The sequence below is a fragment of the Festucalex cinctus genome, chromosome 16 (genome assembly GCF_051991245.1).
Source record: "Festucalex cinctus isolate MCC-2025b chromosome 16, RoL_Fcin_1.0, whole genome shotgun sequence".
Classification (NCBI taxonomy): domain Eukaryota; kingdom Metazoa; phylum Chordata; class Actinopteri; order Syngnathiformes; family Syngnathidae; genus Festucalex; species Festucalex cinctus.
This window is the reverse complement of record NC_135426.1, coordinates 5,097,501-5,115,277: the sequence shown is the minus strand read 5'-3', so window position 1 is coordinate 5,115,277 and position 17,777 is coordinate 5,097,501. Positions and strand designations below refer to the sequence as shown.

At 37.1% G+C, this 17,777-nt stretch overlaps 2 protein-coding genes across 8 annotated transcripts in view; both read right to left on the bottom strand.

The window, feature by feature from the left end:
- The window catches only part of LOC144004163 (chemokine-like protein TAFA-2), a 60,247-nt gene extending 54,717 nt beyond the window's left edge, over positions 1-5,530 (bottom strand). For both annotated transcript variants that reach the window (XM_077501168.1, XM_077501170.1), the window contains exon 1: positions 5,214-5,530. The gene's annotated coding sequence lies outside the window, so the exon portion shown is untranslated. The remainder of the gene's footprint in view (positions 1-5,213) is intronic.
- A 1,092-nt stretch (positions 5,531-6,622) lies between these two features.
- etv6 (ETS variant transcription factor 6) overlaps positions 6,623-17,777 on the bottom strand; it is a 31,142-nt gene continuing 19,987 nt past the window's right edge. For 5 of the 6 annotated variants that reach the window (XM_077501052.1, XM_077501054.1, XM_077501051.1 and 2 more), the window contains 6 exons: positions 16,721-16,885; positions 12,040-12,174; positions 9,511-10,101; positions 7,141-7,283; positions 6,944-7,044; positions 6,623-6,876 (listed from right to left, as the gene is read on the bottom strand). In XM_077501052.1, the coding sequence (XP_077357178.1) occupies positions 6,774-6,876; positions 6,944-7,044; positions 7,141-7,283; positions 9,511-10,101; positions 12,040-12,174; positions 16,721-16,885 (1,238 nt within the window). In that variant the 3' untranslated portion in view covers positions 6,623-6,773. The remainder of the gene's footprint in view (positions 6,877-6,943; positions 7,045-7,140; positions 7,284-9,510; positions 10,102-12,039; positions 12,175-16,720; positions 16,886-17,777) is intronic. The other variant, XR_013279205.1, reaches the window with a different exon arrangement.

Sequence of the window (17,777 nt, the reverse complement as noted above, 5' to 3'; positions counted from 1 at the left end):
TTTTTTTAAGCTTTTTTTTTTTTTTTTTTTTAAATAGAAGCCCATGACAAACATTCTCTATTCATAGTAAAAAGTACAAAGCACCCAGTCAGAAGCAGCATATAAATAAATAAATATAAATAAATAAATCTCGATACTGCACATATGGTTACAGAATGAGCAGTCAAAGCCGTTTAAAAATGCAAAATAAAATTAAAAAAATATTCAAATCATCTCTGGCTGCGGTATAATTTGAGCGAAGAATTAAATAAATAAAATAAAATAAATAAAATAAATAAAATAAATAAAATAAATAAAATAAAATAAAAATAAATTAATAAATAAAAATAGAACATAAAAATAAAAAATAAAAATGTTTACGATACATATCATATAAACCATATAATCATATAAAAGTACAAAAAAGATAAAAATAAATAAAATAAATAAATACCTTAAATTAAATTTAAAAAAATATTAAAATCGTCTTTGGTTGCAGTATAATTTGGGTGAAGAAATAAATAAATAAAATAAAAATAAAAAATTAAATAATACAAGTAAATTAAAAATAAATAAATATTTTTTACGAGATATATATACACACCATATAATCATATACAAGTATAAATTAAATAAAAATAAATAAAATAACTAAATACAAAATAATAATAAATAAATAAAATTAAATTAAAAAAAAACATATTCAAATCATCTGTGAGCCTTCCAGTCCCCCCCAAAAAAAAACATGCTCTCAGCACTCATAAACGTACAAAACGCATTTCGCTGCTCACGTACAAGGTCAACCTGCCTCCCGTCACGTGGAAAGTCATGTTTCTTTTCAGAGTGCCACTCAACTTTGCGCTGAAGTTCATTTTAGCTGCCGGTGAATTCAGTTTTCCTCGGAATGAAAACGAGGGATATGGAGAAAAAAAAAAAAGCGTGCTCTAGATCAAACGGAATGGGGATGAGCGCCGATTTGGTGGTGGTGGGGGCGACCAAGACCTCGCTTCTTACTTACATCAAACACATGCACAGCGGGCGACAATCAGCTCCCGTTCTTGGAGATGACACTGAACAACCACTATCAAAGTGTGTGCGTGTCCTCACAGAATAAATAGATAGTTTACGACACATCATTTATTATAATGGCTGCAAAATCATGTACACTTCAGTTTAAACAATGGGAAAAAGACAACAACAAATTTTGCTCCAATTGAATGGACAATGTGCTGCTCATTAAGGTGTGTGCAACTTATAAACTCCTCAGTAAGACGCAGTCATTTTACTCATTTTTTTTTCCACAGAGGATCAAGTAAGGCTGTGCAATTAATCGAAATTCAATTGCAATTTCAATGATTACACTCCATATTTACAAAATCAGTATAATCGTTAATATATATATATATATATATATATATATATATATATATATATATATATATATATATATATATATATATATATATATATACACACACACTATTTTTTCAGTTGTTTAAATGTATACATTTGCACCTTTTTTGTAAATTTAAAAATAACTGATTTAATAAATTGTGTTTCATCCAAAAGGAACTTGCATAATTATAGTGTTTCAAATGTTTTTTTTATATTTATTTTATTTATATGTATTTATTTATTTGCATTATTTATTTATTTATAATTTATTATTTTATTTTTATATCATATTTTTATATTATTTTTATATTACATTCCACAATTACAAAACCAGCATAATCGTTAAAACAGAGATTATTAATACTAATTTTTGAGTTTTTTCCGTTTGCACCTTTTTTTTTAATTTAAAAATAACTAATTTCATAAATTTTGTTTCATCCAAAAGGAACTTTTTTGTTTTTGTTTTCCTCATCTTATTCTTTACTGCACGACGATTTTTATTCCATATACAGCACTTTGTATACAGCAATACTTGTTTTCAAGTGCTTTATAAATAACGTTGAGTTGACTTTGTATTCAAATATTTGTCGCTATTCGTTTGTGTGTGCGTATGTTTTCATCTGGCATTCGCACCGTTACCAACTTACCGCACATTTGATCTTAAGTGACATTGGATGCTCGACGTGCCTGCCAACTAAGGGACTATGCATGTAAACGAACAGTTTAGACTGTTCTTGTTTTAGAAAAATTGTCGATTGAATTGACTTTGAAAGTGACGCAGAATTGCAACCACGGCTAATTTCATAGCATTTTCCACACATAACCATCTGTAGGATGAGCACAAGTGTAAATATCCAGTAGGCAGAATTTTTCCGGCCCTTCAGGGGTCAGAATGGACAGATTCTAAAAGCCCCATCGCATGCCACAGCTGTTCCCAGGCTGCGTTTTCCAGCCCGGTTGGGTCGCCGGTATCGATGGGGAAGCAAACATGATGACCGGTTGGCAAGGCATGACACAAAAAAAAAAAAAAAAAAAAGGTGACATTGGCTGGTGTCATCCAGCTGGAGGCGGACCAATGTGACCCGCCCGAGGCACTGAGCCGGCGGCGTTCAAGCCATCATCATTCAGGGTCGAGGAGCTGTTACTAATGCCGTGCTTCCGGCTAATCGGAGCTCGCCAGGACTGCCAGTTGTGCACTGAGAATCGGACACCAAATGGGCCAAAAATATTGGGAAACCTGGCCACAAATTATGCAATTAAGAATTGTCCAACACATTCTGGATGGATGGAAGGGGTTGTTTCAAAACCCACCAAAACCAAAGTTTCATTAAAATAAATAAATAAATGGCCTGTGCAGTGAGCGGTGCCTTGAGATACGAGTGACTCAGATGTCATGTTTTTCAACTCACTTCACACCAAGCAGCTGTGTTTTCTGCCACACCCAGTTGATGTTTACTGTTAAACTAAACATGCAAAACAAAAAGAATGACACCTTGTGTATTTAAAATAACCACGTAGCTGTAGCTTAGCCTTCTATGCTAACGCTAGCGTCCATGTTGCGGTGCTGTAATGCTGCATTCGATGGTCACAAGTGGGACTTTTCTGAGCTCAAACCAGGAAGTATGTACGGGAAAGCCCCCCTTGAACTCAGAAATTCCACTTGTAAAGTTGGAAAATAAAAAGGACCCCCAACTTCACCGACGGACTACAAGTGACATTACTCTACAATGGCGACCACAGACTGTGAATGGCAAAACACAATTTACTCAAGCATAAAACTAGATCACTTTCTTCATTCATAAATATTGGACATAACTTGATGTAGCGCAACGTACGTGACAGTATGCCAATATCTTTCGGCATGAAATGATACGGTCAACTACTCAACTGTATGGAATGCTTATGAAATAAGATTAAAACAATAAATGAAGCAACATTGCGAGCAGGTAAATCAAAATGAGTTTTGAGGACGAAATAAAAAACAATTCATCACTATCCGCCATTTTGGCTGTTTACTTTTGCCTCGAACGCTTTTGGGTCGGAACTGGGAAAATGATATATCCGACTTCCAACCATCATCAAATGCAGCATACACCTTTCAGTCTGTGATTCTACTCAACTATTTCCCCAAATAGAAGATACACTATTAGGTAAACGTCAGGAGCTTGTGCTACTCTGTAACTTGCATATGAATGGACGTCATGCCGCTTACTCGCCGTTGGGAGATGTGAAGCCACTGGCAGCCATCTTACGTTGCCATTCACTAAGGCCGCCTAAATTGAATACTAGGGATGGAACGATAACGGCAATATCGTGATTTGCAATATTAAAACCGTCACAATATATCGTCATCGTCATGTCACAATATAAGCAGCACAACTGGTCAAAAAAAAAAAAAAAAAAAATCGGGTTTGTGCAGTTCTAGCACCCTCTGGTGGCCAGTTTTTTTTTTTTGTGCAGTTTAATTTTCACAAGGCATGTTTTGTCCCTTCTTTTGTTTCAAATCCACAATACGCTTGTGAACAGTCAATATGTGGAGGTACTCGGTGTGCTTGCACTAGCAAGTGCCTCAATATTTTTTAGATATAATATTTATATTTTTATATTTTTCTTTGTTGTAATGTACAAAAGCAGTTTTGTTTTGGTGTTTTTTTTTGACAGTATTATAACCTTTTTTTTTTTTTGTATCGCCAACCTCTCCCCAATATCGTGATAATTATTGTATTATGACCTTCATATCGTGATATCGTATCATGATGATTGGATATGGTTGCATCCCTATTGAATACATGACTTCTGCATTGCGTTTTCACATTTTCTCTCACCGTCTACGATTTATAGTTATATTATATAGTAAGTCTGGGAGAAGCACTACATATACATTTCATTACTAAGAAAAAAAAAAGTTCTCTTATAAGTTATATCTCCGGATGCTACTGAAAATTTTGGTTTACATGTTGTGCAGACCTATCAACAATCAAGTGAAAGTTATAAATTAACAGTACAGTGGTTTGCATGTGCTTTTCATACATAATAGTTTGTCTAATAGCCAAGAGAATAGTTGAATAAGATTGGATTGGATGCACGCAATTAAAGCGCCTTCACTAATACGCTTTTATAGTTGCCCGGGTACATATTGTCCTGATTCTCTCGCTCTTGCTCTCACTCGTTATTTATCTATTATATGTGTGGCAGCCAGCAAGTATAGCAGCTGCAGCAGTTTGGCACGCCTTCCTCCGCCACTACATTTCATCATCAGAGGATTCCTATTTTTCCCCAGGCGAGCAAACACTGGAACTGGAGGTGAAATCAGTCAATCACAATTGGAATGAATGGACTCCCACGCGAGCACGTATCGTGACATTTACAGCCACACCATCAGGCTGAAAGAGCCTAACAAATAAAAGAGCTCATAGAGAAAGATGATTCAACTCTACTATGAATATACTTTTATTTAGGGTGACAAATGTGTCCACATGTGGAGTATGCTGGTTAATTTCTGCTCTTCCTTTGCGTATGCATTAAGTATTTTACATTGTGAAGTAAAAGCAAGTCAAAGTGTGAGCCTGTCACTTGCAATGCAAATCAAACTACACTAAATTGAGAGCGCGAGATTTGCCATCAATAAATAATCGGTTTGCTTCCTCTGTCGAGAGAGAGCAAGAGAGAGAGGGAAAAAAAAAAAAGTCCATGCCCACACAACTAATGAAATGCAGGTAGGTTATGAGTGAATAATTGAGTGTTCTCGCTGTGGCTTGACAGTTAAACGTTCATTTTTGCCGGTAATTGTTGTCAGCATTGATTCGACGTTGATGGATGAACGAATGAACGTTTCTTACCTGGAAGTGTCCCACTCCCTTCCCCACGCATGAACACGCGTACTTTTAAACCATCAGGTGGGCTGCAAATCTGGAGTCAAAAGCTCGGAACGGCTTCAATTATCAGCTCCGATTGTTTTGGTCCGTTAACGCATCACCGGTGGCATCTCTCATCCAATTAACGTCAACGTTCGATTCTCCTCAGGTTGAAAAAAAAAAAAAAAGATCCCAGTGGCGGAGGAGGAAATCCTCACGCGTCTTCGGAAGCCGTCCCGGATGGTTTTGGATGCATGCGTGGTTCTCCTCGCGTCGCGAAGGAATCCGCTTGTTGGCTCTGCCGCGTCTGACAGCAAAACGGTGCGCGCACCAACTTTTATGAGCGCGCGTAGTCGGATTGGAGTGCAGAGTACCAAATCACCCGCCTCCCCCTGAAATTATCCAGTTGACGTCAAACATTGGAAACAAAATATTAAATAACATGTACGGACTGAAATGGTAAAAACGTAAATAAACATAAGAAAAATATATTAAATAAATACATAATTGATAAATACACAAACTTGTCTCAGATGTGCCAAATATTGTCAGTTTAGATTGTTAATGTTTCTATTATCATTAAGACTGTTTTTTGTTATTGTGATTGATCTGTGAACAGCTAAAAAATAAACTAACTTCGTTAGCGCTGCTGTACTGACGTCACCGGCAAGGGCGAAGGCGCTTCAGTCTATTTTTTTTTCCACTCTTAAGAGTCATGCTTTTATATTTTTAGGTTTATTTACGTTTTTAGAATTTTAGTCCATAAATTTTATTTTGAACAATTTTAAACGGACAATTTCAAAACAATCCTGTAGCGTGATGTCATCTGCAGGCGACCGGATACAATCTGGTACCGACACGGTGTCATAAACCTCATTTAGAAGTGATCAGCACGTGTGTTAATAATTTCTTAAAAATATATATTACGATATGGTTATATTTGAAACAACCTTAAACAGTTGTGAGAATCATGAAAAAAAAATACTTGCATTTCAACGTCAATCATTTAGCGCTTTTCAACAACTGAATGCATTTTTCATCCTTTATGACAAACGCTTTAAAAAAAAGAAAAGAAAAAAAAAGCTTTCATTTAATTGTACAACAGTGCCCTCAAGTGGACATCCTGTAAATTACACCAATCACGGTTTCAAGTCTTCCTCAAAGAAAACGGTTTGATCCAAAACTGTTTATTCCATTGTCAAATCATCCTACACACAAGCGCACACGCCACACACACGTCCACAGTATGCATATGAAGATGCCAACAAACAAAAAAATAAGCACAAAGTGATTGGCTTGCTTTTGCAGTTGACAAAAAATATATATTCAGCTGCTGTCCATGAGGCAAATGAAAAAAAACTACAGTAAATGATCCAAAGGCATTTTTTTGGGGGGGGAAATATTTCGTATCTGTGTCTTGGGCGTCTGCCGGTAAAGCAACTACCTGGGACTTTTTGGAGGTTTCATGACGATTGTTCGAGCTGCTTGTTGAAAAGGCATCGGTGGCTTTTTGCAGTAGTAAAAAAAAAAAGTTCCCAGAGTTCCTCAGCACTCCTCTTTGATGTAAATTTGTTCGTACGTGTCGGACTCGAGGTGCTCCAGGCGGTCCGTCTGGCCGTTGACGATCTCGTCTGGCGTCTTCATGAACCTGGCGGAAAGCATGCGTCATTACGCGGTTGTCACGGTTACCGGAAAGGCACGCACAACTCCCTTACCTGAACAAAAGTCTTTGTCCGGGCTCTTTCCTGATGATGTTGAGTTTGTAGTAGTGTCTCAGTGCTCGCGACATCTTCTCATACGTCATGTTGGTCCGGTTCTGTAAAAAAAAAGAAAAGAAAAAAAAAGAAAAAAAAGTGTTAGAAAACCGACATGAATCCCCCCACCCCCCCACGTCGCTCGTCATCAGTTTTACCTTGTGGTTGCCCCACAGCCTGGCCAGGCCGTTGGGGTCCATGATGCGAAAGATTTTGTTGTCCGGGTCCTCCCAGCGGATGTAGTTCTCGTAGCGGCTGTCTGACAGCAGCTGGTAAACGTAGTCCCACAGGAGTCGACAGTCTGCCAAGGACAAATAAATACGATTCTGTCCCGCAAATTCAGAATATTATAATATGATGACGACTTGGTGAAAATGAGGCGATTTTTTTATGTTTTATTTTTATTTTTTTTATTTTTTTTTATTTTTATTTTTTTACAAGGGCCCCTCATCATCTATCAGTCGGGCCCTAATTTTTTCTAGGTCCTTTTATCAAACACAAGCAACACATTCATCTGGATTTTTACACATATACGACGAGGCTTCAAAATTGTGAATCCTCTCAAAACATACCAAATTGAAATGTATTTAAAAAAAAAAAAAATCAAATACAAATTCCCACACACCCCCCAAAAAACAAAAGAACATCAAATTAAAAACAAAACAACAACAACAACAACAACAACAACAAATAAAAATGTTTCCATGGTTGGCCACAATCAGTTTTAATTGGGGTCTTTCAGTCTGATACCGTTTTGTTTTGGGGTTTTTTGAAGAAAAATTACTGCTTACAGATCAGCCAATAAATGTAAAACTATATAATGCATATTTTTTATTTATATTTATATTTCCTCCAGTGCATTTCAATGGGTGTCAATTGTAATGCAGATTTTCACTATTCTCCAACAAAGCAGGGTTCAACTGTATATAATATATTGTTTGGGGAAAAAAATAAAAAATAAAAAATAAATGAATAAAAATTTTAAAAAAAGAACAAAAACATTCATTTTCAGTTAAAAAAATAAAGCCAAAGTGTGGTGCAAATTTCTTTACATATATTTAAGGATACAAGGTTATGGGATAGATGTATGTGTATTAATAAATAAGACCAATGTGACTTGTGTACAACAGTTGTAAATGATTAGAGTATATAAAGGTAAAAACAATTACAAACATTGGCCATTTGGCTGATTATTTTTGATGAATTTTTGAAGCGCTACAATCATCCAATTTAATTGGCCAAGCTGACTAATTGGTTGGACCCTAGGAAAAATAGTCACATATTTAATTCATATTAACAGGATCGAGTAGGGCTGCTCGATTATAGAAAAATTAATATCGCGATTTTGAATGTTTAAACATTTAAAGGGATACTTGACTTACTCAGCCATTTTCAGCAGTAAAAAGTTAATATTTTGTCTCTAATTAATGTTGTAACTTCATTATTTTTCATGTACAATTAATCCCTTGCATAAAAAGCATTTTTTCTACTTGCTGTCAACTGATGACATCACCTGTGCTGAGGAAGTAGGTAACAACCAATCGTGGCTCAGTTTGCTGACCAAACCCAAAAATCATGTGAGCCTTGATTGGCCGTTACCTACTTCCTCAGCACAGGTGATGTCATCATCAGTCGACAGCAAGTGGAAAAAATACATTTTAAAAGGTATTCATTGTACATGAAAAATAATGAAGTTACCACATTAATTAGAGACAAAATATAAATTTTTTACTGCTGAAAATTGTTCAATGAGTCAAGTATCCCTTTAAAGATCCATTCATCTGCATATTGAATTGATACGAGAATTACGTGTTGTCGTATCGTAATATATTGCCAAATCAATTTTTTTTAAAACCCCTAAATAATAATAAACCCCTTAATAAAAAAATAAATAAAAAATAAAATAATAATAATAATAATAATAATAATATTAATAATAACAATAATAATAATAATAATAATAATAATAATAATAATAAATGGATAAATAATATTAAGACAAATAAATTTATTTGAAACACTAAAATTATTTAAGCTCCTTTTGGACGAAACAAGATTTATTAAAATTAGCCATTTTAAAATGTAAAAAAAAAAAAAAAAAAGTACAAATATATAAATGTAAACAACTCAAAATAAGTATTAATAATCTTTCATTTTTGTTTACGATTAAGGCAATTTTGTGAAGTGTACTAACTGAAATTGTAATTGAATTTTGATTAATTGCATTAACAGATTAACAGCCCGAGTATAGAGGGGGGACATATTGCAATTAGTTTTCAAAATCATTTACTGGAATAGCCCAAAATAAAACGTCATTTAAAAATGTTTTCTCGTAAAAATCTAGCGCTGTAACGATATCCAAACATGATGATACGATATTATCATGATATAAAGGTCACGATACGATAATTATCACGATATTGCCATGATTGTTACATCCCTATTAAAATCCAGGGCAAGTGTCCAACATAGAATATTTGGAAAATACTTCCTCAACTGGAATGTTTTGATTCATGAATTGGAATTACCTGCTATCCGCCCCATGGGCATTTGGTGGTCCTCCGGCGGCGACGCCGGCATGAGGAAACTCCTGTAGATGGCCTCCTCCTGAAGATAATGTTGCATGGGCGGGTAGGCCGCCGCCGTCGTCGTCATCTTCTCCACTTTGATCACACCGCCATTCTCTGTGTGCCCGCCGCCGCGGCTGTGCCCCAAGTCCAAGTTGCTCCCGCCGCCGCCACCGCTCCTGCCGCCGTTGGGGAACAGAGGGTTGGCGACGGCGCCGGGCATGAGCTGGATGACTCGCGGCGGCGGGCCCACCTCCTGGCCTCCCGGGCTGCCCAGGCACGACGGCGTCGCCGCCTCCTTGGCGGCGGCGCAGCGGCCGTTGGGGGTCCCCGGTGAAACGTGCAGAGGGTATGCGTCCTCGGGCATGTGGTGGTTGCTGTCGGGCAGCTGGGAGAAGGGCTGGATGTGGTCCTCGGCGGCGGCGGCCCGTTGGTGGGTTGGCGCGGGGGGGGATTGCCGCGGCGGGTGGTGGGGCGAGCGGGAGCGGTGTCGCAGCTCAATGGTGGGAGGGTGCTGCAGGGGGACGGGCTCCGGCGCCCGGCGTACCGTTTCTGGGGGGGGACAACGGCGGGGTTGAGGTGGATGCGGTGTGCAATTTGCCACACAACTCATAACTTGATTGTCAACAACAATGTACGATAATTGCTATGACTGCTCAACATGATGATTCATTTGGCTCAAGGGAACACCTGCCTGCGTGAGTAGCCTCATTAGGCTGAGGGTAACCACAGGTGTATGCCTGGAAACTTGTTTCTGTTTTCACCAGGTGTGTGCCAAAAAAAACCAAAACTGGCTCCGTCAGTGTTGTGCTGCTTTTGTTTTTACTTATTTTGTTAGCAACATCCTAGTCATTCTCTTCAAGTTCATATTTTTGGACAGAATGAATTTGATCACTTCATTATTTTTTTTATGCACAATTAAATTAATTTTTCAACTTGCTGTTGACTGATGATGACATCACCTGTGCTGAGGAAGTAGTTAATTGCCAATCATGGCTCACCTGTTTTCTGGGTTTTGTCAGTAAACTGAGCCATGATTGGTCGTTACCTACTACCTCAGCACAGGTGATGTCATCATCAGTCGACAGCAAGTCAAAAAATTAGTTCATGAAAATTAATGACGTTACCACATTAATTATAGTGTCCCTTTTTAAAGTTTTAATCATAATTTTGTCATCTGATTGTATTTTAGTTTTAATCCAGTTTTAGACTACTAATTTGACCGTTGAGTGGATACAGGAAGTCCTCAAGTTCCGTTCTTATGCTAGCATCAAGTTTCCCCTTTAAAGTCAATATTTACATCAAAATAATTTGCATTAAAAAAATCTAAAATACATTAAAATAATAATAATAATAATAATAATAATAATAATAATAATAATAATAATAATATACGTTTCATTCCTTCTGATTGGATTTTGTGAATTTTTGTCACTGTGTTGTTTTCATTTTCATTTTAGTCATTGACGAAATTGTCAGTCAACTTTAATTATCGTTATAGTCTCAATGAATGGCTTCTATTTTAGCGTTCGTTAAATTTTTGTCTGGGGAAAAATAAATTGTGACAAATTATGCTGAAAATTTTTTGTCGACCAAATTGTCACTGATTTACCCAACACTTTATTGAAAAAAATGAGAATGCAAGAATGAAAACGGCAGAGGCCCCAGAATCGAACCCGGTGGAACACCATACATTCCCCGTTAAACATGTCAATTCATATTGCACATAATCATGATTCATATGAGTCAAGTGTGTGTCTTGACCTCTGCTGAACGTCTGCGGTTCGATTGGACCCAGATTAAGAACCACTGGTTGAGACATTATATAGATGAATAAATAAAATATATACACATAAAAAAAAAGTAAAGCTTACTGACCAAGATGACGTGCAGGTTCCCCAAAACTATTTGACAATTGGTTTCTGTTAACTTTGCAATCTGAATTTGATGAATTGTTCAACCCGAGTTAAATGGGATTAAATGTGCAATCTGGTCCAGATCTGGATGGAATATGAACAATTTAGAGGATTGGTTGATGAATTCGCCAAGAAGTTCTACACCAACATCAAGAATGCCAAATATGGCCTTGCAATGTCTATCCTGAGTGTGTCGTGTGATGACAACTGACCACCAGGTGTCACCGTTATCCCAAAGTTGTTTGCTGCATTTACTGTAAATACCTCTTATGGTGCCAAGGCTACTTTTGTACTATTTGTGCATGACAATAAATCACTTTTAAATGAGTAATTTGGCAGGTATTCTCCGACGACACCCAGACGCAAACCGCAGCTAAAATTAAGACTTTACACATGACTGTAGCGTGTTTAAATACGGAAACATTTCCTTGTGGAACTGGTTTTATAATGACCCAGTCAGTTTTTTTCCCTTCCTTTTATTATGGTAACTTTGTTGGCTATACACCAGTGCCGGAAAACAGCATCAGTGATCAGCATCGGTGACGGATGAGTTTCAAATTGGATGTCAACTGACCTTCGAGCTTCAGGTGCTGCGCGGGGCCCTCGGGCGGCAGGTGGAAGGAGTTTCCGGCAAAGTAGGCCGTGGGGTATAAAACGTGGCTCTTCCTCTGCTTCAGGGTGTGCTGAAGCAGCTCGTATAACACGTCACCTGCAGGTTAGAAAATTTGAAAATAAAAAAATAAAAAATAAAATAAAAAAATCACTCACTGGACAAGTAAGAGTGTGACGATATCGCAATAAATCGTGATACTTTGTCTCACGATAGATTACCGATACGCCTGCACAAGTATCGCAATATTTGTAGTACTCCTGTAGTAGGCTGCACAATATATTGAAAAAAAATATCCGATATTGTGATATGCAATATGCATATCACAAAGACATGCAATAAGTTTCATACGGAATTTTATGCTTTTATCTGAATTTCAGTCAGTTGCTAACTAAAATGTGCACCGCCATCCAATAGTTGAACATTAGTGAGAGGTCATTACAATTAAGATCATATTGAGTTTGCTTAATATGTTGCATGAAAAAAATGTCACTTTTATTAGATAATAAAAATGTAATTTGTTTAGGTACATGTTAAATATCGCAATAATATTGATATTAGTGATAGACCGATGTGGTTTTTTCAAGACCGATACAGATACCGATTATTAGTAGCCAAGGAGACCGATAACCGATATTGCAAGCCAATATTCATTGTCAGTAAAAGACAAAATATGGCCAAAATTGTAAAAATTCATGTTTTTTTTTTATTTTTTTATTTTTTTATCTTAAACATAGGTACAAAGAATTGACAGCTTTGTTTAAAAATTCTAACAAAAATTACAGGCAGCTTCCAAAGTCATAAACATGTTACACAAAGTTAAAAACGAAGCAACTAAATAGTTCCCTAAATTTTCCAAAATTTCAACATAATTACTTAAATTTATTATTATGACAGTATTCTTATTTTTAAAAATCAAAAGTGTAGGGGAGCTCCCAGCATGTCAGCAAAACCTGTCTGTCAACATCTTACAAATCCTGACGAAAACCCTAAATTTTGCTACGTTCGTAAGCATTCACAGCTCAGTGAGAGATAACAGCGTTATCAGTTTGGTAATAAGACCGATGCCGATATTTGTCAAAATGCCAAATATCAGCCGGGCCGATTATCGTTCTATCCCTAATCGATATCGCTATATTCAGCAACTATATCGCATATTGCATGATTTTCCAATATCGTGCAGCCCTAATTTGTAGTTTAATATACACCCACTATAACGGCTCCATTGTTCATGACTTATTGAGCAATTACATGGTGGGCCACGAGGGGGAGCGCCTCATAAAAGTGGCAGGGAAATAAACGCAAGTCTTCAGGTGAAGAAGACTCATCAGCTTACTTTGACTTGTGGAAGACATTTAGCTGTTCACCAAATGACTCACTTTTGCATACGTTTCTATGAAAAATGTGTATTATCTTCCATTTTAGCATATTTTAGGTTTCGACTTTTTGAAGCACACATTTTCTGAGGAATATTAATATTGATTTAATATTTAAGTAATTTCAATATTAATTAATTCCCTCCCGGACATTTTCACTGAAGCAACTCCTTTTGTTGCCGGCTGTTTAATGGATTTTGACAGATTTTGCAAGGTCCACAGAACATTGTGTTCTTTTGCTATAAAAACATGAAACCTACCAAAAGAAAGATTATCTTTTCTTTCATCAGGAAAAAAAAAGAATATTTTTATCTGTTTCCGTTTTGCGGCAATTAGCATTAGAATATAGCCTAGTGTCATTATTATTCACAAATCTGTTTCAGAATTGTTGGGAAACAGCCTGTTTTCTTCATGGCCCTGGTTGATCTCTTATACTCTGCTTCCACGTTCTGTCCGTTTATGTAATTACTACCCTTTTTTTTCACCCGTTCACTTCAAAGCCTTCTGTATGTTCTAGCATGAAAAAACAAAAAAACAAAAAAAAACAAAAAATGAGTACATACATCTTTGGGACACTAAACATTAAAAATAGAACGTATTTATACATCATTGGGAGTAAATGAGTTATTGATTTAATTGGATTTAATATGTAAGTCATTTTATTTATTTATTTACTTTTACAATGTTACATGAAAAAAAATTGTCAGTTTATAAAATGAAACAATTGACTATGTAACTTGACTGACATGTTGCGTGACCATAGTGTTTAAGAAAGACACACATTTGTTGACAGAAAGTTGTTTCTCTTAAGAAGACATTTGTATTTGTTTACAAAAAAAATACACTAAAGTACTCAGTGTGAAGAAGACACCAGTTTGAATATTGTGTTTCAGCGACGGTACAAAAAGAAATGGTTTGTCATGTAGTTTTATCGTAGATTATCGTGGATTTACTACCTGACCAATAAGTATATCGATAATCGCGGTTATCGTGAGCCTCGTATCGCATAGCGTATCGTATCGTGATGTACCCAGAAGTTCCCAGCCCGATGTACAAGATGGACGTTTACAAAAGGGGAAGTCAATATTGCCGAGGAAGACGACAACTTCTCGGTCATTTCCAGGCAGCGTCAAGCTTGAGTAATCTTGGAAAAAAAAAAAAAAAAAAAAAAATCACAACTTACTCCCTGTTCACTGGAAGGGGGGGAGGGAGACGTGGCTTTGATTTCTTTCCACAGTAGCCTATGTTGGTGCAGATGAGTATTTAATTGGGACAAAGTGGCCGCATTCAATTGATGTTAAGAAAAACTCAAATGAGACCTAATACGAGCCTGACGGTTTCCTTGAAGTACAGTACGGGTTGGGGACAAAGCTGGAAACAGGAAGTTGATGGAATGATTAACAGGGTCGTGTTTACTTATGTGACGGCGGCCAAATGGGATCCAAACAGGTTTAACAAATAGCTTCACATAAAAGGAGGAGGAACACCCGGATAATGTTTGACAACTCTGCGGGGGGGAGTCAACTTTTACCATCACAAGGAAATGAGTCTCGTAAAGGAAGTGATGGTTGGACACGCACCCACACGCACAGGCGCGCGCACTTTCAGTTCTCACTTTTAAGTGCGGTGCCCGTAAAATTGCTGCTTGCTTCCTGATTGAGGAGCGATTTGAATCCCTTCAAATGTCTATAATAACTCGTGTTTTTTGTCAAATATGGCAGCTGCCCTGCTGCTGAAGGAGAATAAAGCACTAATCAATCATCAGTTTATCTGTGGACAACCTTTAGTCATATTTTAGTTTAGGGAAACATTTCAAAGGTGTGGTATGAAGCGAAGGAACAGGAAATGACTGACGAAAGCTGTTAACGTAAATAAATCACATTTTCATGGCAGAATTTCACTCCATAAAATATAAGTCAAATCGTAAACTAACCCAAAAGAAGCTGGAGTGTAATTTATGTTCCAATGTATTATCTGTATGCATCAAAATGTTGACGTGACCACGCGCGCGTCATCTACTGTGTTCTCAATTCAGGTTTCGTATTGAAAAGAAATCCAGCGGTCTGCTTGGGGGGGGGGGGGGGGGGGATCAAACAAACAAACAAACAAACAAACAGCTTTCTGCTTGAACCCGCACGGTTGCCGGGGGCAACAGTTGAGGTTGGTACTTCCTGATCAACTGTCCGCTACTTCCTACAACCCCCCCATCCCCCCTCCCCCTTTTTGCAGGCTCGCTCTCAAACTAATAGATGCCTCTCCGGATGACTTCATTGATTTGTTGATCGCATATTGACAACTTTATTGGGCCTGATTTTCAACGTTCTCATTTGACCTTCACATTTTTGTTTCTTGACGTAATAGTCCAATTTATTAAAGGGGGGCATATTGTATGATAATTACAGCTGGGCGATTATCGAAAAAAAAAACAACAACAACAATATTATTATTTTTGATTGAGACTGAAATTAAGTGGAACAAAATAATGATTTATTCATTTTAAAACTTAAAGAGTTTATTCAACTACTAAAACTATCATCATATTCTCATGCCCATGTTGAACATTTTTATTATATTTTTTGTCACGTACAAAATGACCTTGTAGGTTAAAATGCAAGCCTCTTGCAATTTTCATTCTTACTCATTCAAACCCAAAAACGTGTATGTACGTTTTTTAATACTTTGTCCTTCATTCCCCAAAACGTATTTATACGGTTTTTTTTGTTTGTTTTTTATGCAAGAGCATACTGAAGGCTTTGATGCAGCTTCTGATATGAAGAGGAGGTAGAAAACGTTTTTTGTTTTTTAAAGTGTGCATTACTTGTGCACAATGTTTAAAAAAAAAAAAAAAACCATGGGAGCGACGCCATCTGTAGATGTTTTTCTATTGGCTGCTGCTAGATGACGTCACTTGTGACGTGTGACTTGTGACGTCATTTGTGGTGTGACACACCTTCAAACATTCTTATTCTAAAATAAATCGACTTAACATCTCATTTAAAATCATCCTCAAAGGCTCGTGCATTAAATTAATTACCAAAGACTAAACCAAAAGACATTTTTTGTGATAATTGTTTGTTAGTTGCAGTTTTCATTTTTTTAAAAGCATGTTCGTTTTTTATTTTTTATTTAATTGAATTAACAATTATTTATTTATTTATTTATTCATTTATTTTTTTATTTTAGTTTGAGTTTTTTTTTCAATAGTTTTAGTTAACTAGAATAACCTTGGTGAAGAGAAAGAATTGTGGGGGGGGGGGGTATCGTCGTACCGGAGTGAGGCAATCGGTAGCGGAAGTCCTCCTTGGTGAGCAGCAGCAGGGCTTTTCCGTTCATCTGGAAGGAGCCGGTGGTGATTGGCCGCAGCGCAAACTCCTTCTCGGCCCATCGCAGCCACTGGGCCACGTCCTCTCGGCTCCAGAAGACCGGCTGCAAACCTGCGGGGAGGCAGAGACAAGTTACAAGAGGGGCGGGCGGGGTGGGGGGGGGGGAGCAGCAACGCTGACAAAAAAGGAAACAAAAAAAAAGGCTGAGTGAAGTTGGCGCAGCGGGGAAGAAGGAAGGAAGGAAGGAAGGCGGAAAGGCCGGATGGAGGTGAGGGGAACGGAATGGACGGGAGGGGGAGGGGTGAGCTCAGGAAGGAAGGAGGCCGAGGCAGTAAAGAGGAAATTGAGGAAGTGGAGATAAAAGGAGGGAGCGATTACGGGAACGATAAAGAAAAGGAACTCAGAAGAGGTCGGAAGAAAAGATTCAAAGAGGAGAAGCTCGAAAAGAACATTTGAGTGTGTGTGTGGAACAACTGTCATCCGAGTTTAAGATTTCAGACTGATTCGAATATTCACATTGTCTGCAAGTAGTGTTGTCTGCCATTTTGAAATTCAGTCTCTTCGTCCAACTTCATTCATGCGTGTTAAGTTTTTTTAGTTGACTATAAATCAAGCATTTTATTCGTCTACTTTTAGTCAAAAACTGTCAATGTTTTAGTCTAGTTTTAGTCAGGACAACCATTTTACCCCTGTTTATTATTATTATTTATTTTTTTGTCAGCAGTTTATATTGAACCTTTTCGGATCTAAAAGTATTTCACATCAAATTTTCTCTCATCTTTTTGATGAAAAACAACTTGACACACAATGACAGTGGCTACAGTGCATGGCTCCATACTATGAGCTAGTAAGTTAGCAGTCGCATTTAACATTGTTTTTGGAATGTTATAGCTGTAAGATTAATTTTAAAGGGATAGTTGACTCATTGAGCCATTTTCAACAGTATAAAGTTAATATTTTGTCTACAATTAATGTGGTAACTTCATTATTTTGCATATACAAT